At 42.2% G+C, this 21,735-nt stretch overlaps 4 protein-coding genes across 4 annotated transcripts; 3 read left to right on the top strand and 1 right to left on the bottom strand.

The window, feature by feature from the left end:
* Positions 1–6,115: 6,115 nt before the first annotated feature.
* Positions 6,116–15,524, top strand: LOC126596753 (calmodulin-binding transcription activator 4-like). Its single transcript, XM_050263420.1, has 12 exons — positions 6,116–6,542; positions 6,930–7,055; positions 7,175–7,290; positions 7,582–7,670; positions 7,747–7,792; positions 7,905–8,504; positions 8,731–8,818; positions 8,911–9,122; positions 13,162–13,835; positions 14,114–14,687; positions 14,829–15,122; positions 15,212–15,524. The coding sequence occupies exons 1-12, from the start codon at positions 6,533–6,535 to the stop codon at positions 15,314–15,316; spliced, it is 2,934 nt and encodes a 977-aa protein (XP_050119377.1). The 5' UTR covers positions 6,116–6,532; the 3' UTR covers positions 15,317–15,524.
* LOC126596754 (trihelix transcription factor ASR3-like) lies at positions 9,130–11,565 on the top strand. The gene has a single exon (XM_050263421.1). It carries the CDS (start codon positions 10,328–10,330, stop codon positions 10,868–10,870), a length of 543 nt encoding a protein of 180 aa, XP_050119378.1. The 5' UTR covers positions 9,130–10,327; the 3' UTR covers positions 10,871–11,565.
* Positions 15,525–16,219: 695 nt separating the features above from the next.
* On the top strand, positions 16,220–17,654 carry LOC126596652 (uncharacterized). Its single transcript, XM_050263317.1, has 2 exons — positions 16,220–16,512; positions 16,994–17,654. The coding sequence occupies exons 1-2, from the start codon at positions 16,348–16,350 to the stop codon at positions 17,402–17,404; spliced, it is 576 nt and encodes a 191-aa protein (XP_050119274.1). The 5' UTR covers positions 16,220–16,347; the 3' UTR covers positions 17,405–17,654.
* A 739-nt stretch (positions 17,655–18,393) lies between these two features.
* LOC126596653 (nuclear transport factor 2B-like) lies at positions 18,394–20,965 on the bottom strand. The gene is made up of 2 exons (XM_050263318.1): positions 20,551–20,965; positions 18,394–18,740 (listed from the first exon to the last, which is right to left on the bottom strand). Exons 1-2 carry the CDS (start codon positions 20,845–20,847, stop codon positions 18,666–18,668), a joined length of 372 nt encoding a protein of 123 aa, XP_050119275.1. The 5' UTR covers positions 20,848–20,965; the 3' UTR covers positions 18,394–18,665.
* Positions 20,966–21,735: the final 770 nt, after the last annotated feature.

Below are 21,735 nucleotides of genomic sequence, written 5' to 3'. Positions count from 1 at the left end.
TAAAGCATCAATCTTCGGACGAAGAGCGTCTTGGACGGCTGTGGCAGCTTTCAGATCTTATTCAACCCGAAGAGCGTTCTCAAGGACACTAAAAGTCTCCCGAACTCGATCTAAGGCAGACGACGCTTGAACGATGGCCTCGGTGCTCATTTGACCATCTGCGTCGAGGTCGTTTAGGCAGACACCCAATAAATCGAGGCCTTTGCGCTCAAAGACTTGCGACGCAGAAAGAGACAAAACTTCTTGCACCCGAACCAGAACAGTTGAATCGACGGGGTCAGTTGTAGGGGCCGAAGAGCCAGCCGCTCCAGTAGTACTTGACAGGAGGGCTTTAAACTCGACTTCCCATGAAGGCTACACACGAAACTCAGCTTAAGCTCAAATATATCACAAAAGAACATAACAAGAAGGTTTTATTTTAAACCTGCCGAGAGGAGACTTCGACCATGTCTTCAGGTTCATTGCTCGAACCTAAAGAACTTAATGGCCGAGCCCAGTGCCCTAGACTGTTCCTCAATTCACGCGGCCGATGAAGGTTATTTACATTCAATGGTCACAGAGGCGACCAAGAAATATAGATAACACCCTTCGGCGTATAGAATTTTTGATGAAAATAGTGGGCAGGCACCTGACATTTAATATTTTCTTGGTTTAGAGCTCTAAGAGAAAAATAACCAAGGAAAGCAGTAGGGTTACTTACGAAGGCCGAAGTGGCTTCTTAGGGAGAAATGGTGAAGTCCTGGTCCTGCGGATGAACGGTCGTTTCCACCGTCGCTTCTGGCTCTACGGCGGGTCGTTTGCCACGATCGGCTGTAGAATGGCCGATCTGGACAACTACCTCGGACGCAGGGGGAGGTTGACTACGGGGTTGAAGGCGACCCGCCAGTGGAATCTCGTCTCTCCCATCACTCTCATCTGGTTCGACGGCAGGTCGTTTGCCACGGTTGACCGCAGAAGGGCTGACTTGGACAGCTGCCTCGGATGCAGGATGAGGTTGATTGCGTGGTTGGAGACGACCTGCCAGCGAAATCTCGTCACTCTCGTCGCTCTCTTCTAGAACGACTGCCGCGTGTTTTGGATTTTTAAGGGAAGTTCTCTCGGTCAGAGGGGCCGTCTCTTCCAAGACAGGTGCGGCGGCCAACCCCGAAACAACAGATGACTCGACCAATGGAGCAGTCCTTGGCCCGATCACGACTAGAGGGTCAGGATGAGCCTTGGGAGCATGACTCGCCGGGGTCGGCTGCACGACCGTCGAGATACGTACAGTTGGGGCGGAAGGAGAAATGTCGGGAGTGGCCGTTTCTGACTTTGGCTAGAGATGACGTGAATTTCTCGTTGCCCTTTGTTTGCCAATTTCTTGACGTGTTTTGTAGGACGAGAAACTACGGCGGCCGTCTCAGTCTCTTGTCGAGGTCGTTTGCTCGGTTGGGAATAGGGGATTACTTTTTTCTTGGCTGCAATTGCAGCCACCACCGTTACCTTTTTTAACGCTCGACCGCCTGAGAATTGAAAGCCGAGTCAATAACAATAAGGATATAGATATATCCAAATATATAAAGCAAGCTATATACCTTGGGTAGGGGAGCATGAGCCTTGTGGGGACGATCGCTGAAAATCTTGTTAATGACATCTTCGACCGGTGCGCTGAAGAAGCTCTGAGTATATTCTTTTCACAAATCGCCGTAGGTATCGGTACTAAGGGATTCTGAAGTGACCGGTCGAAGACGAAATTTTCGGTATCGCTCTTGGAATTCTTTTTTGGCATCGTGGCATTCCTTCTTTGAAGAACCAGGTTCACGTCAGCGGCTTAAGACGGACCGTAAGGAGAGAAGAGGGACCGGGCAGCCTTGGAGGTAGCCAAGCTGCCAAGCGAGGAAGTTGGGATGATACACTTCCCAACCCGCTCAGCGACCCTCGCAGCAGAGGTGTAGGTCACAGGTAAGCACGAAGGACCCCTAGGATTGACGAATGTCAGCATATTCATCCGCGCCCCACGTTGATGTAAGAAGCCTGATCGACGAAGGGTATTCTCAACGACGACAGATAAGGAACTCGTCATTAGAAATATCGTCGATAGCGAAAAGGTATCTAAATACCTCTTCAGCCTGGTAAGAGGATGTTGGCCGATAAGCCAGCTAAGGGCCGAGCGCTCCCGTAGGCGAGAAATCGGCAATCTCTGGCCGAATAGATGCAAAGTAGACTTGAAGCCAGAGTTGAAATATCCAAAGGGAACCACTCTGGTACGGGTCGATCTAGTGTTGGGTCGTCTCGGCCAAGCATCGTAGGAGATGGACGAGAATGGCCAGGCTGAGTGCCAAAGTGTGACCGCTAGCTAGGGCTTCGGCCACTGGCATGTTCTCGACCAGACACTTATTGGATTTGGTACAACAGATAAATTTGTTGTACCAATAGAAGAGGAAGGCCTCTTGTTTTTCTTCTCGCATAGCTTCTTCTCCTCGGCCGGTAAAATGGAGATAGAGGGTGTTATAGTTCAAGAAGTTCTTATGAAGTTTGTGAACCTCTTCTTTCGACGATGCTTGGCCTTCACTGCTCAGCATCTCAAAGGCTCGCTTGTCGAAAAACACCTTCAGGTCAAGGTTCAACGGGTACCCAGAGAGGGCAGCATCAACTGGGATTCCAATCGGGGAAGTCCCCATGATGGCAGTAATGTCAAGGATGGTGAGACCTATGGGGCCGAGAGGGAGGACCATGGTGTTGGTGGCCGAACACCAGAAGCATAAGGCTGTTAGGAGGAGCTTCTTGTCCATGATAACTTTCATGGATGAGAGGTGAATGGCGTTGTAGATGCCCAGGGCTTTCCATTGCTCACCAAAGAGTTTTTCAATTCGTACGACCCAAGCCGCCCAGGCTGTAGTGGTCGAAGGCCATGAACTTTGTGGCCTTGCCAGGTCCCACTTCGACCATTCAAACCCTTGCAGCAAAGGTGATAGGCAATGCTCATTGAGAAGTCTGATGATGGTTGATGGTACTGCCGCTTTGAAGAGAGGGCCCAAGATTTGGTAAAGGGTGCTCATATCACTTTCAAAACGGATGGTTTTGATTGAACTTCGATTAATAATTTTCTGGCATTGGTCACATTCCTTGGAAAGCTTGGAGATGAAAGAGACCATTGTATGGGGGTTGAAGATATGACGAAAGGAATTTTTCTGGGTTTGGGGATTTTGAGACAAAAATCTGGAAGAAAGGGATTCACCGGAGAATGAGGGCAAGAGATTTTAGAGAATTTGAAAGCGTAAGGTGTAAATGAGGGAATTTCGGTATTTATAGGAATATGAAGGGAAGGTCAATCGTTTGAAATTCAAAAGGAAGGGTAAAATCGACCAAAGAATCTTTTAATCATTATGAACATTCAGAGAATCCAGTTGAGAAGACCGAGGGTTTCGTGGCTTGGGGAACGCACGATTGCGTGTGGCAGCGAGATTTATGGTGAAAGACGTTTGGTGTCTGCACGATAGTGAATGGTTCGCGGATCAAGACGGCATGGTGGTGCTCAGCAACAAGGTCATGATGGTATGACGGTTCAGAGAGCTGCACGTTTTAAAACTCATCATTAGGGATTAACCGTGTTAAAAAATGCCACGTGGTGTATTGGTCAGCAGGATCAAGATCGTGCAATCGTGCTCAATAAATACACCTTGGAAATAGAGTATGTATATTATGAGTATTAGTTTCGCTTCTTCAAGGTCAGAGCTCGACCAGAGAATTCAGGCCGAAGACCTCAGAAGCGAGGGGGCAATGTTTGGGCCCAAAAAATCAGTTTAGGCCGAGTATAAAATTATTCTCGGCCCGTAAGGCCCTACGACAAAGTTACCATGGATCGTTTGGTTCGTGGGCTTCCAAACCTGGGTCGGTTAAGTCATGCTGCAAGACGAGTTGAATCCTGGTGCAATGAGGAGTCTCGGCGAGATTAACAACCCAGAAGTGAATCCGTCTCGATATAAGACTGGGTTCAAAAGTATAGTGAAAAATGACTGGTCGAGTTGGAGTTTGATTGGGAGAAGAAGTCCTAATCCAGGTAGGTTTTTAACTCGACCTTGAAGGTATCTAGTGCTATAAATAGAGGAGGCTGTGCATCGTTCGAGCCCTTCAAATTCAACACACAACTGCCCTGCGCAAACTTTCTCAACAACTTGAGATTTTTTATTTTCTCTTTTCACTGACACATCTTCTGTTGGCATCAACAGCACTGTGAAAGCAACCGGTGATATCTTCAGTCGGCATAGATAACTCTGTCGCCGTAGAATCAGTCGATCTCATAGTATCTTCCGTTGGCATCAACGGCACTGCGGCGAGGACGGTTGGTTACCTATCCAAGTCTCGGTCGAGAAGGATTTCCGAATCCTTATTGATTGAGGTCATCTCGTTAGCCTTCTCGGCGAAGCGAGGTGTTACAGCCTACCAAGCTCGACGCATTATACGCCGAGTTATTTTATGATTGGATACTCTCAAGTAGGATTTAGAGTTCAGCATTCAGACAGCCGAACCACTTTCACTATTAAGACTCATATCTGCTTCGAGTATTTGTGCCTTTACACTTTGGTGTCGATTCGACGTGAGTTTATTCTGACGAATACCATTACTGTGACCGAATCCAATGACGACGATTCGTGAACTTCGTAAGAATGGTAGCTTTGTCTTCAGGTTCGAGAATCCAAGAGGCCGAGACGTGTTCCTTCCTCGGTCGCAATCGCAAGACGCAGAAGTCAGCCCCGCACCCAACGCAACATCAACAAATTTACTCCTTGGCCGAGCTCGGCAGACGAGTTGGCACGCTCCGCATTCATCGAAGGATGTAGTTAGCTTATAGATTACTCGGCCTGCGCGCCACGTAAGCTTGGTAGTTTTTAGGATCAACAATTATACTAATATAACAACGTGGTAATGCGACATAACTTTCAAAATTTCTCCTTGCATGGCCTCTTCACATGGAATATACTCTTGGATTGCATCTTGTGAGTGATGAGCAATTATCACTATAAGGCATTCTACTTTAGTTTAAGCGTGTGTAATACCTAGTATTATAACACTACTACAATACTAGTGTGCGTTTAGTAATTGTAAGAGTCATACGTTTTTACAAAATTAGTTTATAAGTATCAAACTCATGAGTTTAATATATTGACTTCATTAGTTTATTGTATTGGTATCAGACTTAACTTTCTGGCCTACTATTAATGTGATTACTATATAAATTCAATATTCTAGTATTACACTCACACTTTCTGTATATTGTGAAAAGCCCAAAAGACCTTACATCCTTAATCAAGAATTTAACAACTAAAAATACTAGAATATATAGTAGCCGGAGTATACAGAAAAAATATCTTTTCCCAAAAACATACAATCCCCACTATTGAGACCGATTGCCGTCAATTAGATAGCCTCTCATTTTTATGATAGAGAATGCTAAGAAGACTCTCAAAAGTAGAACTCATCATGAATTCTTCGACATCTCGTATTTTTTACATAATATTTTATAATATTGATATGAAAATTAACATTAAATTGTGAAGCGATAGAAAATTCATTAAAAATCTCACTTCGATAAAATCTCCGTGGCATTTCTCTTTTATGAAAGGAGGCAGGTTCTCTGCCCTCCCATTTCTCATGCCCTCTCGTGCCTTTCGGTCACAGTTAAATCATGTCAACCTTTTATATTGTTATTTCTTTTTATCTTATTATCTCTATAAAAAATATATATAAAATATTAATGTAACTTAACCGTGACTACACAAAATAAGAAGGAAGGTAGAGAAAATGGAAGGGCATAGAATCTGCCTCCTTTATGAAATCCATAATTTGTGTGGCTGTATTATGTTTGAAGACCATCGTCATCCTTCCGAGTCTCAATCCGAGTCTGGGTGGGGGCCCTAGTGGGGGTATTTCGGTCCCAAACAGATCCAAAGAGAGAATCTATTGGCGGATATTGCCGTCACGGCGAGACAGTCGGCACCTTTTCCACGTTTTCCATTCTTTACGATGGTCAAACAATATGTGCACTAGAGGTCAGCAGTACTAAAATGACCACGATACCCTTCGGGTAGCGACAACGTACCTACCCCCATATTAGTTCCACTACTCTCACCAGCGGTCAGCTGCCGCTACTATTTTCGTCCGTACATATTGACCTCGATGACTCCGGAGCTCGGCAATAGTATTTTGGTACCTCATCAGGATTCAGGAAGCTTCCCAGGTACAGGGCGCAGGAGATAACTCGCTCTTGTTTACTTACGCCCTTCGTCCTCTCTGTCGACTTCCTCGTACACTTTATCCTTAATTGTCTTTGGTCGTGCTGTCTCTGTCGGGTTTTTTTCCTTTCGAGTACAAGGCGAACGGGACTCTGCTCACCTGCGATCCGGTTCACGACCGAGATTCCGGTCTCTTTTCCTCCAAAGTCCAAACTTCGACCCTCGAGTTTGCTCCGCCGACCGCCTCCGGTTTTCAAACGCCCGCAAGTCAAACGCTTTCTCTGCAGTTCGTCAATTTTTGGATTTTTCGGCAGCTGATCACGATGCAATCAGGTATGTAAGGCCACTGAGCTTGTTCACATGTACCCAGGAAAAAAAAATACAAATTTTACAATTTTTTATTGAATTTTGAGTACGAAAATGCTATGATTATGTTGAAGATTGGAAATTTTCTGACCCTTTTCGTGTTACAAGTAGGGAAATTTGGGCCTGTTTACAGTTTGATTAAAGTTTGCTTATGCACCGAAATGTGTAATTACATGACTGTTAACTAATAACCATCGAAATTTGAACTTGTTTTGTTGGTGAATTTCTCTCTGCATGAAGTAGTCTTTCCTGCTGTAAACAACAATTTCATTATAATTATTAGTGATCTCAAATTTGTGTTTGTCTTGTCAATTGGAAACTGTTTGACATTGTTTATGTCATATGATGTCTCAGGATATAACATCAATGATCTGTTTCAAGAAGCGCAAACCCGTTGGCTGAAGCCTGTTGAAGTGCTCTTCATATTGCAGAACCATGACAAGTATAAGTTCGCAACGGTGCCCCCGCAACAGCCTAGTAGTATGTCACCTGTGTGTTCTTCTTATTGTATTGTAATGGCATGGCTTAGTGGCATTGTTGCTTCTACTAGATTTTGAATTCTTTATCCTTACATCTATTTCTTTTGGATTTTCCAACAGGTGGATCTTTATTTCTTTTTAACAAGAGGATCCTTCGGTTCTTTCGTAGAGATGGGCACCAATGGCGCAAAAAGAAGGATGGACGAACCGTAGGTGAAGCACATGAACGGCTTAAGGTTTGTTAACGCTGTCTATTTAGTTACACTGAATGCGTTCTTTTGTGAAAAGGTCTGTCCTTATTACACATGACAGTTATTTGTTTTCTCGGGTAGTTATAAAATGATGAAATTTATCTGTCCTGTATTCTTTGGATGGTTCAGCATTCCAATGGAATAGTTTCTAGTGTTAAAAAATTCGTGCTATATTTTCCTCTCTTTATGTTCTTGCACTAAGCTAATGTTGTTTGCACTACTGAGGCCAATGTAGTCTTATGTTCCAGCTTGAGTAACCAAGTTTCATATGCACAGGTTGGAAATGTCGAAACTTTAAATTGTTATTACGCACATGGAGAGGACAACCCAAGTTTTCAGAGACGTAGCTATTGGATGCTAGATCCGTGAGTACCCTGGCAATTATTGTTGAGTGCATTTCCCTGAAGAGATTCTTTACAAAATAGAATTTTTTTTTTGTAGGGCCTATGAGCACATTGTTCTTGTGCATTATAGAGAAACTAATGAGGTGAGTCTTCAGAACCTGATCATAAACCAGGCATATCTCACTACTTTTCACATGAATTCGCTCTCTCCCCTCACCAGGTTGTGATAGTTTTTTATACAATTATGCATTTCAGGGCAAGCCGAGTACTGGATCTTTCGTACAATCACCAGTATCTTCTTCCTTTAGCCACAGTCCGAGCCCTAATACTACTCATCCAGGCTCTATCTCCATATTTAGTGATTTACGTGAGCCTTATCAGAATCTATCCAGTCCAGGTTCACTAGAAGTTAGTTCAGATATAGTCATCAAGAAAAATGGAAGGGAGAACCCAGAAAATTTATATGGAACGGGGGAGTTAGATAGTTTGACTAAGTTGGATGTTAATCAAGCTTTGCGGCAGCTTGAAGAGCAATTAAGCTTAGATGAGGACAGCTTCAAAGGATTTGTGGATGATAATCCAAATGCTTTAGATGTCTTGGACTATAGTGATATCGCCAATCAGGATCAGTTTCCTGCCTTCAATGGACCCAAATATGTTGAACATGATCGGTTCTACAATGAACCTGCTCGGATGCAAGGTAATGCAGACTATAGTGGGGAGCATCAAATTGTTGACCGTGAATTCAAAGACGGTAACAAAGAATCTGCTACTTGGAAGGAGTTTCTGGATCCACATAAGACTTCATCAGTCCTAAAGTCCAAGGAGAAATCTTTATATATATTGGACAGAAATGTGAGTGTTGCTAAAAAGGTCATAGTATTCTGTTTTATTTTGCACCTTTATTACACCTTTACTCAGATGAATTTGTTAATGGCTTTTGGCCGCTTTGTTTGTCTTTTATGCATAGCTTGCTCCTGTGTGTCTAAGGTGGCAATAACCTCTCTATATTATTTTCTTAGTTGTCCTTTTAATTATTGAGCCATTAATTCGTTGTTTTTTTTTTTCCCAATTGGAACAGGAAAACCTGTCCTCTTCCTCGAGTGGACCAACTGAAGTGCAGGAGCATTGTCAGTGGCTAAATTCCAATGGAAATATTGTTGACAATTGTATGATATCCTTTTCTCGTTATGAAAATCTCTTTAACACTTAGGACGTTTTGAGTAATTTTCAGACTCTAACAAGTTTCACCTGTAACCAGATTCCTTGCCACTGCCACAAGAAGTTGACAGTTTCAATCTTTCTCCGTATTCTTCTGTGACTGGAACACATTCGGACTATTATACACAGTTGTTTGAGCAAGGCCAGATAGGATCTCTTGAATCTGATGTTAGTTTGACTGTTGCACAAAATCAAAAGTTCACAATTCGGGAAATATCTCCAGAGTGGGGTTATGCCACTGAAGCGACAAAGGTATGATTGTTCTCAGTTTTATCCTACTAGCGCAAATATTTTCTACCAGGTGCTTCTAATGCTTCAAAACTAAAGTTTGAGTTATAGGTCCAGAACTCTATGACCCATTGTCCAATACAAGTATTAAAGCCCTTTCAAACACCAAATATCCTCAACTCTAGAAATTTAACTTGATATTTTAATCTTACATTTTCCTGAGAAAATAAAGAGTTTGTATACTGATAATTTGAATTTTAAATGCAAACCATCACACTGATCAGCGGAAGAAACAACAATTAAAATTAGTCATGTTTGTGGGTACTTTCCTATGTCCATTTTAAAGGGGAGGGGGTTATACGATATTGGTTTTGTTCAGTTATGAAGGTGCTAAGTTTCCAACAGTGCAGAATCCACTAGGTTTCAGTTTCTACTTTATAACAAAGTTCAAACGTCATACATTCTCCTTTGGATATTGTTTGTACCATACTTAGGGCCTTCGTATTTAGATCTCGTATAAATACTCGGGGGACTCAAATGTAATTATGTAATAAAGAAAGGGGCAAATATGTAATAAGTGAGGAGTCCCTATTCTATAAAAGGACCCCTCACTCTCCTCATTAGGTGGGGGCCAACTCTTAGGCCTGAAGCCCCCTCACCCTCACACATCCTCTCTCACATTACAGAGGTTCTCTCCCTCACAATCCTCTCAAAGAAATACAATATCATTGTGGACGTAGCCCAAACATTGGGGTGAACCACGATACATCTTGTGTTATTTACTTTCTTGCGGATTCACGATCAGATTTACGTTGTTCGAAAACCCTGCCGGTTTTGTGCATCAACATTTGGCGGTCTGTGGGAAACGATACAAAAAACTGTGTCGGTTCTCTTTCATTTTTTCACCTCCACCGTGAATTTGCAAAATCTGCAAAAGTCCAACAACCCAAAGCTTTCCCAGAAAAACCCGAGGAACCAGTCCCATCTCTCTCTCCTCTCTCTCTCTAGACAACATAGGAAAAGTGGAGCAACAGTAGCACCTACAAGTATTCACAAACAAAAATCCTATAGCCAGAGCTAGAGCTAGGACTACACTCCACTGTGGTTTTAGGGTTTGCACAGAGCCATCGATCCTTGCGAAACGACTGCTAGTCCTGGGTAAGTCGATTCGACACTCACCACCACCCAATTTCAAAAAAAAGATGGCATTTTGAGCACAAATTTCGAAAATGAAACCCGAACAGACCCCGTCCCAGCTCAACCGATCTCACCGTTCTTCCGGCAACCGGCGCAACATGCGTTTGCAAGCAGCACCGGACTGGAATCCGACTGACGAGCTCATTCTCGTGAACGAGGTCGCCGCCGTAAAGGGCAACTACCTGAAAGCACTGTCGTCGTTTCAGAAATGGAAGATCATAGCTCAGAACTGCTCTACTCTGGGCGTGTTGCGGACTTTGGACCAGTATCGCCGGAAGTGGGAGGCTTTGTTCGGCGAGTACAAGGGGATCAAGCAGTGGGAGGCGAAGTCCCGAGCTTCCGATTCGTACTGGGTTTTAGGAACTGAAAGAAGCAAGCGGAATGGGCTGCCAGGGAATTTTGACCAGGAATTGTTTAGAGGGATTGATAAGCTTGTGAGAATGAGGGGGAACCAATCGGATACAGACCCAGATAGCGATCCGGAGGATGAGGCAGAGGCCGAGCTGGAGGAGGAGCCTAATGTTGATTCAGAGCCAGCACAGCTGCTTCCTCTCTGTCATCGTCCTCGGTTGTAACAGACACATTAGATATGGCTTCCTTTAATCGTCCAGCTGCTTTTGAAAACTGTGTAAACATTCACAAAACAAATGCATGACGAGAAAAAGAGGAAGATCATGAAAGACGGAAAAAAGAATCTTCTTCTCCTTCCTCACTTTCTCTCATCCACCAAAATGCGTGAGATTCTCCACATCCAGGGAGACCAGTGCAGCAACCCTTCCGGCGCCAAAAACAACTGGGCTAAGGGTCATTATACTGAAAGCGCCAAGGTGATCGACCCGGTCCTTGGCGTCACCAAGTGGAAGCCAAATATCTGGCAATGCAAAGATAGAGACAGAGAGGTGCAGTGGAAAGAGATCAAGAAAAGCAAAAGATGAGATCACCGTTTGCTGCCCATGATGAAAGTAGAGATACAGATAAACTGTCTTACAACAATACCATTATTATTCCACTTTGGTGTTGTCTGCCATCTGCCAATTGAGAAAAGAGAGAACAGGAGTGGGAAAAACAAAAGCAGAAAAGAAAAGAGAAAGCAAAAGAGAAAGCAAAAGCAAGGAATAAACACCCCATCAGAATGATGTGATTTACTTTTCTTGTTTTTGTATGATGTGATTTATTTTTCTTATCTTTCGAAAACATCTGTATAAATCCTATCAGAGGGTAATAAAAAAAATAAAATAAAATAAAATAAAACGGCAAAGTCCAAAATAAATGGGTTGGAATGTTGTGTGGAGGGTGAAGGCCCATAAGCCTAAAATAGCACCAACCAGGTGACCAAAAGTACGCCCAGTACTACAAAAAATTATTCGGCCCCCCGCCGCTATTATCGCCAACCAGGTGATCAAGAGTACGCCCAGTACTCCAAATTATTCGACAGTCTGCCGCTATTATCACCAACCAGGTGATCAAAAGTACGCCCAGTACTTCGAATTATACATGAGCATTACTCATGTCAATCATACATAAACATTTATGAGCATTACTCATATCAATCATACATAAACATTCATGAGCATCACTCATGTCAACATTCATGAGCATCACTTATGTCAATCATACATAAACATTCATGAGCATCACTCATGTCAATCAGCTTCAAAAGCTTCATTTACAGAGCTCTAGCTTCAAAAGCTTCATTTACAAAAGCTCTAGCTTCAAAAGCTTCATTTACAGAGCTCTAGCTTCAAAGCTTCACTTGCAAAGCTTCACCTACAAAGCTTCAGTGCAGGGTATACAAATACCGCCTCCGAACAACCGCCACTTCGGCCCATACATAGATTCAATTTGAAGTCTCTAGCCAACACTCTATTGACCGAAGACTTGGTGGACTACATTATGTACCATATATTGGGCCTCAACTGGGCCTCATGAAAAATACTTGGGGAACTTAACTCATTACTCATGTACTAAGGAGCGAGCCCTTATTTTATAAAAGAGACTCCCTTAAAGAGCATCGCCGCCTACTGAGCAACCGCCTCGCCGCGAGCATCACTCCTAACCCATTATTCATGTACTGAGGAGCGAGCCCTTATTTTATAAAAGGGACTCCCTCACCTTCATTAGAGAGCATCGCCTCCTACTGAGCAACCGCCTCGCCGCGAGCATCAACTCTAGCCCATTATTTATGTATTGAGGAGCGATCTCTTATTCTATAAAAGGAACTCCCTCACCTTCAACGCCACAAGCCGAGCCAACCAAGGCAAGATAAGCCACAAGCAGAGCAGCCTCACAACATGTGCTACTTCTAGTTGAGCATCACTTCAGATTGAGCACCATCTCATATTGAGTATCAGTTCAAGACAACATCTAGTTACTTCGGCCCACACATGGACTGAATTTCAAGTCTCCAGCCAAAAGACTCTCTTGACTGAAGACTTTGGGAACTACTGTTTGTACCATACTTAGGGCCTCCGTATTTAGATCTCGTATAAATACTCGGGAGACTCAAATGTAATTATGTAATAAAGGAAGAGGCAAATATGTAATAAGTGAAGAGTCCTTATTCTATAAAAGGACCCCTCACTCTCCTCATTAGGGGAGGCCAACTCTTAGGCCTGAAGCCCCCTCACCCTCTCACATCCCCTCTCACATTACAGAGGTTCTCTCCCTCACAATCCTCTTAGAGAAATACAATATCAGTGTGGACGTAGCCCAAACATTTGGGTGAACCACGATACATCTTATGTTATTTACTTTCTTGCAGATTCACTGTCGGATTTACGTTGTTCCAAGACCCCTTCAGTTTTGTGCATCAACAGATATATTATTTCTTTTCAAAGTACTTAAAAACCTACTTTGCTCGATGCAGGTCATCATTATTGGATCATTTCTGTGTGACCCATCAGAATCTGCATGGACATGTATGTTTGGGGACGTTGAGGTCCCTGCTCAGATCATTCGGGAAGGTGTAATCCGGTGTGAAGCTCCTCCTCACCTTCCGGGAAAGGTTACTGTCTGCGTTACTGCTGGAAATCGGGCGTCTTGCAGTGAAGTCAGGGAGTTTGAGTATCGAGTTAAGAGCAGTAGCTATACTCACAATAATTCACCTCCACAAGAAGCTGCTAAGAGTGCTGAAGAGCTGTTATTACTAGTTAGATTCGTTCAGATGCTTATGTATGATTCATCAGTGCAGAAAAGGGACACTGTTGGGTCTGAGTCCTTGAGGAAATTGAAAGCTGATGATGATTCATGGGGTACTATCATTGAATCCCTGTTACTCGGCAATGGTAGTACATCTACCACCATATATTGGCTTTTGGAAGAGCTACTGAAAGACAAGTTGCAGCAATGGCTTTCTTCCAGATCCCATGAATTTGACCAGTATGGATGTTGCTTGTCCAAGAAAGAGCAAGGGATAATACACATGGTTGCTGGTTTGGGATTTGAGTGGGCCTTAAACCCGATACTTAATTGTGGAGTCAATATAAATTTCCGCGACATAAACGGATGGACTGCTCTACATTGGGCTGCTCGTTTTGGAAGGTAATGAAACTTCCTTTTCTTTTTGAGTTATTGCTTGTTAAAAAATAGCAAAGGGGGTAATGCCCATGGGTTGTCATCTGTATACAAATATGATTGCTTGATACAAATATCAACACGTAATGATGTCATCGGTATTATTAGGTCAGATTTGTTTGTGCATCGGCATACCATTAGGATTAAGGGTGATTACTAAGCAGAACTTTTGGATTTGTTTAATCTCAAATAGGCTATCCCTTGTTGTGCAATGTGCATCGTTGAAACTTTCTTATTGTTAACAGGGAAAAGATGGTTGCCGTACTTGTAGCTTCTGGTGCATCAGCTGGAGCGGTGACAGATCCCAGTTCCCAAGATCCAGTTGGAAAAACTGCGGCATCTATTGCAGCCATCAATGGGCATAAGGGACTTGCAGGTTATCTTTCAGAGCTGTCACTGACTAGCCATCTGTCCTCCCTTACACTGGAAGAAAGTGAGTTTTCCAAAGGTTCAGCTGAGGTTGAAGCAGAAATAACAGTAAACAGCATCTCAAATAGAAGCCTCGAGGGCAGTGAGGACCAGGTGTCACTTAAAAACACCTTGGCTGCAGTCCGGAATGCAGCCATGGCTGCAGCACGCATACAGTCTGCTTTCCGGGCGCATTCTTTCAGAAAACGGCAACAGAAAGAGGCTGGTGTTAGTATAGATGACTATGGTATCAGTTCAGCTGACATTCCAGGGCTTTCAGCGTGTTCAAAGCTAAGCTTTCGCAATCTGCGTGATTACGATTCAGCTGCAGTATCTATTCAAAAGAAATATCGCGGGTATAAAGGCCGCAAAGATTTCCTCGTTCTCCGCCAGAAAGTTGTGAAGATACAGGTACCTCACCTTTAGACAAAAGGATTCCTCTTCTTTTTTACCTTTTTCATTTTAACGAGATGCAACGCCCGCATATAAGTTCAGAATATTGATGTTCTTCTAGTTAGTAAAATGAAGTATTAAATTTATTTGTCTTGGTAGGCGCATGTGAGAGGTTATCAGGTGAGGAAGCACTACAAGGTAATTTGCTGGGCTGTTGGAATTCTGGACAAGGTTGTACTAAGGTGGCGTAGGAAAGGAGCTGGTTTACGTGGCTTTAGGCTGGAGACAGAGACTGATGAAGAAAGTGAAGATGAAGATATTCTCAAGGTGTTCCGCAAACAAAAAGTCAATGTAGCTATTGAGGAGGCAGTCTCACGTGTGCTGTCCATGGTCGAGTCTCCTAAGGCACGCCAGCAATATCATCGCATGCTGACGAGGTACCATCAAGCTAAGGTAAGCAAACAAACAACAAATCTTTGGTGACGGAACATACGGTGGACTTGGGTGTAGCTAATTTCAGAAGATATATGCTTCTCTTGCAGGCTGAACTAGGAGGCACTAGCGGTGAAGGTGCTGAAGCAGATGCACCAAATTCCGGTGGCGATGACTTGAGTGTAGACGACATTGATATGTACCTATTTCCGTAGAAGCAAAGCAACATGTGGTGATTCTAACTCGAGTAACTTTCTTTGGTTGACGAAAATCTTGCTGATAAATGGTATTATGGGTTGTCAGTTTGTACATAATGATCTGATCTGATCTGATCTGGGTTTATGTGAAGAGATGATGTTTGATGAATCATGACCATTTGTTTTCAAATATGTTGATGGAAATGTTTGTTGATTCGGCCCTGAACTCCTCTCTTCGGAGAAAATCTTGCCCTCCCTTCCCCGAAGTAATGGGTTGACCCAAACTGTCATTATAGCTGCCACTAAAGCCAGTTATGATCGGAGCATGCTCGTTATCGTGTTCCAAATTCGTACGTCGTTATACTATTCAAGTTTTAAAAAGGGTATTAATAGGTAAGTGGTTTTTTATATCAGTGACGGATCTATTGCATGACGACGTGAGTTTAAATTTTATTTTTAGTTAATCTAACATTTAATTTAACAAAAGAAACAGTTCGTACCCAGTTGACCTAAAAAAAAAAAAAACAAGGGTATTAATAGAGAATCATCGTTTGGCATGCAGGTTCTGATGTAGCAGTCGACTACCTCTTGACACTAATACTACGTTTATTTTAACCGTTAGATATTTATTTAAAAATATAAAATTTAAGCTATCAATTAAGTTTTATATTAAAAAAAAAAGTAATTTAGCGGGTGGCTTTAGTACGGAAATCTATCATTTTGAGAGGTCAATAAGACTCATATATACATTTTAACTTTTTATAATTACAATAGTACGATTTACATCATAAATTGAACCCACATAAATCGAACCCAAAAGCAACTGATTGAATATTTGAAGTAGATCACTATGACTATAATTGCATGTCTGCCACTCGTAGGTTAAAGTGCTACGTGTAATTCCACTGTGGCAACTTGTTAGTCAAATCTGGAATAAACGAAAACGGTTCTAGACTTTCATGAGTGTCTTCCTTCCTTCTCTCTCTCTCTCTCTCTCTCTCTCTCTACGTCTCTCTTTCTGTGTGAGATATTACATCCTAACTTAAGCCATGGATTCGAAAGATGAAAACTTGGAGCTGATCAACGTGGCAATCAAGAGGCTCTTGGAGGAGAGCAAAAACAGCGAAGCCTCCTCCGCTGACAGCGTTTTCCAAGGCGGTGATGATGACGATAAAGATGAGGACCGCCGCCTCCTCCACCGATTGCTCTCTCAGGTCAGATCACGGGCCATATCCACTAGTTCTCTATCTATTTCCCTCGTTTCGGATTCGTTTCTTTGTTTCGTGTAGAAGGTTTGCAATACAAGTTCATGAATCTTATTCAAATTGTTGCCCCCACTAATATGTTGGATTGAAATTAGAATATGCCGTGGTTATCCAATTTCACAGATATTCAACGGAGATGTCACTGTAACGGTATTAAGTCCTACTCAATTACGCACTTTGGCACTGACATGTGAAAAAGTGTGTGATTGTCTTGGGATACCGTTTCAATTGCATCTCTCGAGATGGCACTGCAATGTGAAAAAGTGTGTGATTGTGTTGAGATACCATTACAGTTGCATCCCTCGAGATGGCACTGACATGTGAAAACGTGCGTGATTGTCTTGAGATACCTTTACATTCCATCCCTCCCTCGAGACGAGAGTGAGTGAGTATTATTCAAAATTCAATCTACTCTCATTTCTAATGACAGTTGGAGTCATTGAAAGCTAATGACGGGATTCAACCACCCAAATCTTCAACCAATCCCTCCGCAGACGGGGAATTGGAGCCGGAGAGAGAGGGCGGTGGCAGAGTGCATGGGGATGATGGCGGTGGGGCTGAAACTGATACGGAACGAATTGTGAAAGAACTAAACAAGGTGCAGAGACAGAACAGCGTCATTCAGTGGCTGCTTTCGGTCATGATTGTGCTTACTGTCGCCTGGCAAGCCTCTGAGATGACTATGCTTTTGCAACTCAAAGACGGAATCAGAAACCCCTTTCGATGGATAGGAGGGATGCTGACGGGGAAGAAGGACTCGGAAGAACACCACCGGAGTGAGTCTCCTTCTCTTCCTTTCCCTCAAGATGAGTCTCCTCTTCCCTTCCCTCAAAATACCTGAGTTCCCCTTACCAGATGTTAATCTAAGTGAAAAGCATTGAACTTTCGACGAAAAAGAAGAGTCGATCGTGCGTTGCCTGCCTTGTTTTTCGTCTGCTCCGGTTCAAATTCGAGAATAACATTGAAGATAATTTAGGTATAATGTTGTTGTTAATGGTGACATCTTTGAAGAGAAAGCTCAAAGAGCGTTTGCCTGCTTGAGAACAAACTGTGAATGTACTTGTTAGTGTTGCGTGAGTCCTGTTCGAAAATTACTTGGCTCCTTAGTTTTTTGTTTCCTCTTACTACATACAAATCATAAGTTTTTTGTAAAAATGTCGCCGGCAGGGCTAGAGCTCAGGCAATCGGTGGTGCCAATTATGTGCGTGGAATTGGTGAAGTGGTGACTTTTGACATTTTTGTAAAGAGTCTACTGCTCATTTGGTTAATCCTTTCAAGATATCGTTGTTCGGCATAATCTTTGCCTGGGTTCAACAAGACACGGTCGAACGTCCCTTGCACATATGAGAAAACCGAACCAAACCGCCCAAACTGCAGATGGTGCTTGCTATGGTAGCGAAAAGTAATAATACATATGCACGCTGCGATGTTAATGATGCCTATGCATTCCAATGCGGGTTGGATCCGAGTCAGGCAGTTCGGCCAGTTATCCAGAACTTTTGCCCATTCCTACCCAACATAACTTGTGGGAAAGGGAAGCTAGAAAACCAAATAAATGATTCATTTAGAAGTGCTTTTAAAATAACTGAACGTTTTTAGAAAAAATATTTTTGAATTCCAGAAGACTTCCAGTGCATTATCAAGATTCACTTGCATTTTACTAAGAATTGGTTCCAAAAACATTTTTACCAAAATCGCTTTCAGTTATTTGAAAAATATTTCCAAAAAATCTCTCACTATAATAATACCCATTACTAGATATTTCAGCGAAACAATACCCCTTCACAAAATCATATTGGAAGAGTAATTGGAGCAAAGAAACAGATCTCGTTTTCAAACCTCCAATAACTGTATTCATTTAGACAATTACCCAGTAAGGTAACATCATCAATTTAACCAATAACAATCTTTCAAATTTCTAAAACTTTTAAGAGACACAAACCACATTCAACAACACTAAACACATCACCAACCGAAAAAGATCCGAAAGAACGTTCATACTTTCCATTTCAGATCCCTAGAAACTAAACAATAACAGGGCAACAGAGAGAGGCCACACATAATCCCACCCTTTTGTTGAAATGTGGTTCATAATCTCGTCTTCACGCATAGTTCAACCGGAAAATGTCATTGAGCACGTAGAAGCTTCCCTGTTGAGTCGGCATCAGATGGAACATCTGGAAACGAAATGAAGAACTATGGTTAGGTAAAAGCTGGCTGCAGATGGGAAACAAAAACGAGTAAACTACATTGCAAAGACGAATATTTCAAGATCTTCAAAATCCTACATAAATGGTAAACCACATAGAAATTGGAATCGATAAAAGACAGACACAGGCCAATACCCTCTATCTAAAATAAGTAAACATCGTAGAATACGCATTTGCAACAGGTTTAAGAACAATTTTGGGAAACTTGGAATTATTTAATCAGTTATCTGAAATATACAACCGCATAAAATTTTTGAAAAGTGACCTAGTACACATGTAATGGTTTTGCATAAGTGAAAAGCTGTTGACGTCGTGATCAAGCAAAGTGATAATGACAACACCAGAAGACAGCTCATAATGTCAATACAAGCAGCAGGTAGCAATGGCCATGCCTATACGCCTATAATGATAAACAGGGCATGCAAGCCAACAAGAAGACACAGAATGGAGTTCTTATCCCTAATGGGGCTCATGCAAACACACTGTTATATCCCAACGCAAGAGGGAGGGGAGCGGGAGAGAAAATTAATTCTGGAGTTCTATCACTGGGTATCATAGATGATGGCTGAGTGCAAGCAGAAAGTAGCCGCAGTTATATGCCAAAGAAATGCATATATACCGCACAATAACAAAATGGCAGGCGGTGCATGACACGTCACGATTGAATCAGAAAACCGAAGGGACCAACTTAATTAGCATTCTTAGGTCAAGTAAACCCATCCCAAGCTTTTATCTATCAGTTAGCAACTGTGAAATTTTTTATTGAAAAGGATAGTGAATCAAGCAGTTTCGAATTGTAAATCACTACACGTTGTCCAAGATCCCTGTAAAATGGGTGCCCATAAAGCAGAAGGTGATACGAGACCCTTCACATTACCAACAAAGCAATTAAAGGCAAGAGAGATAATGGATAGACACAAATAGAATTCCGAACAATAAATAGCAAACATGAAATCCAAAATACATAACAAGACAATGTAAAACTTTCTAATGTGAAATTAGAAAACGAGAATTTTGTGGACCTATCCACCAAAATTTAGGCCACATGAAAATGAAACAACTATTTAGTCAAAACTAAGAATTCAAAAGAGAAAACAGCACTTTTATGCAGACGGTTCAACGTCATCTACAATGTGCATTTGTTTCCCCCCCTTTTACAGCAGAAGCCATATCTAAATAACAAAAGGCATTGCTAAATCAACTAATAATCTTCAATTGATGTGTATAAACAGAAAGAAACATCGAACGAGCATAAAATCCACTGTGAGCTCAAATCAAACACAATGTAAAAGAAACAAAATCAGAATACTCAAAGCTACAAATGTCCATCTCTGCGAGTAATCCGCAGAGAGAAACTTGCATAAGCACACGCGGCTGAATCCGACTGAAATTACAATCACACAAGCACTAAATAAATCGCATGCATATAATCATAAGGTCCACAAATCAAAATCACATACAGAAAAACACCTGATAAATCTAACCAATCACAGTCAATCTATGATGCCAGTTCCACTATCGGATTTGTATACATGATCTTCGAGTAGATCGAGGACTAAACTTCGATCTCAGAAGCCAAAATCCCTAATATCATAGCCAAGAAAACTCATAATCCTGCTCATAGCACCAGCAGAAACGCAACGACAATCAAATCGCCACAACCACCGATCGCACGCCGATTTAGCAGCAGAACAGCAAATGAGTCGCATCTAAAACCCTAGAATCGCCGCAAAAGATTAAAGCAAAGACGAATTTAGAAAACAAATAAATATTGGACCTGGCTGAACTTGAGAGCGTGCTGTTCGCCGGCGAGCTGGAGATTGCCGCTAACGAAGACGAGCATGCCGCCGGCGGGGCCAGAGGGCTGGCAATCGACGGTGGTGATGCTGTGCTGGCACTGCTGGAAAGGGAGGCTGGTGAGCTTGGCCACGATGCTTTGTGACCCTTGGATCTTCTGACCTTCGAAGGTCAACATCGAGGTTTCCTGGTACAGATTCGCCAAGGCGCCGCGGTTGGCGTCGAACAACGTGTAGTAGTGCTCCACGAAGGCCTTGGAAAGTGCGTCTGGATCCATCGCCGCCGCACCTGATCGCCGCGCCGCAGAGGAGACTCGACTGTGAAATTTGTTGGAAGGGACTGCTGCAAAACAAAGCGATGGAAGGATACGGAGCGAGTTGAGACAAGCTGTGACCGAGTGGCTAGGTTTTTATATCTAATTTTATTTTAATTAATTGATTTTTCTGGGGGCGGGGGTGGGGTTAAAACTATAATTTTGAATTATCAATCCTAATCCAAAAATATTGCCGCGTGACTGACGCTGGTTGTTATTATTATTTTTGTTTTTTATTTTAAACGTTTTGTTTTGATTCTTGCTTTTTTTTTTAATAAAAGGAATTAGCTTGTAGCTTCATTATGATAATTTATTTTTTCGAGAAAAGAGAGACAAATGAGATATTTTAACCTCTTTAACCATCATTGTAAAATTCACTAGCTTTTAAAGTTACGATCAACAAAATACTTCCTTCACATGAATTATAAAACACCCGAAATTATATTAATTGATTTATAATAATTGAGATTTCTTTCTATTGCAAATTCAAAGGCTTTAACCAAACAAAATGAAACAAAACAACCCTCCCTTCGATAAAATAATTGACAGAATTGACAGATTTTCAACAAGGTTGTCTAATTTTGGACAGAACTAAAATAAATACTCTGAGGGGGCGTTTGTTGCGCCGCACTATCTCGGACTAGACTAGCTTCAAGGACTAAGCTGGACTGACTTAGACTAGACTAAGCTGGACTAACTTAGTGAATCGTTTGATGCAGTGTTGGACTAAGAAGCTGGATATTAACAAATTCTAATATTATATTATTTAATATATAAATTATTAATATTTTATTATGATCTAGGTGATCGGAGATGATAAAGAGTCTATCGGGAGTGGTTGTTAAGCATGAC

Source organism: Malus sylvestris, chromosome 13 (genome assembly GCF_916048215.2).
Source record: "Malus sylvestris chromosome 13, drMalSylv7.2, whole genome shotgun sequence".
NCBI lineage: Eukaryota > Viridiplantae > Streptophyta > Magnoliopsida > Rosales > Rosaceae > Malus > Malus sylvestris.
Note: the sequence above shows the minus strand (reverse complement) of the source record. Positions and strands in the feature narration are given on the sequence as shown.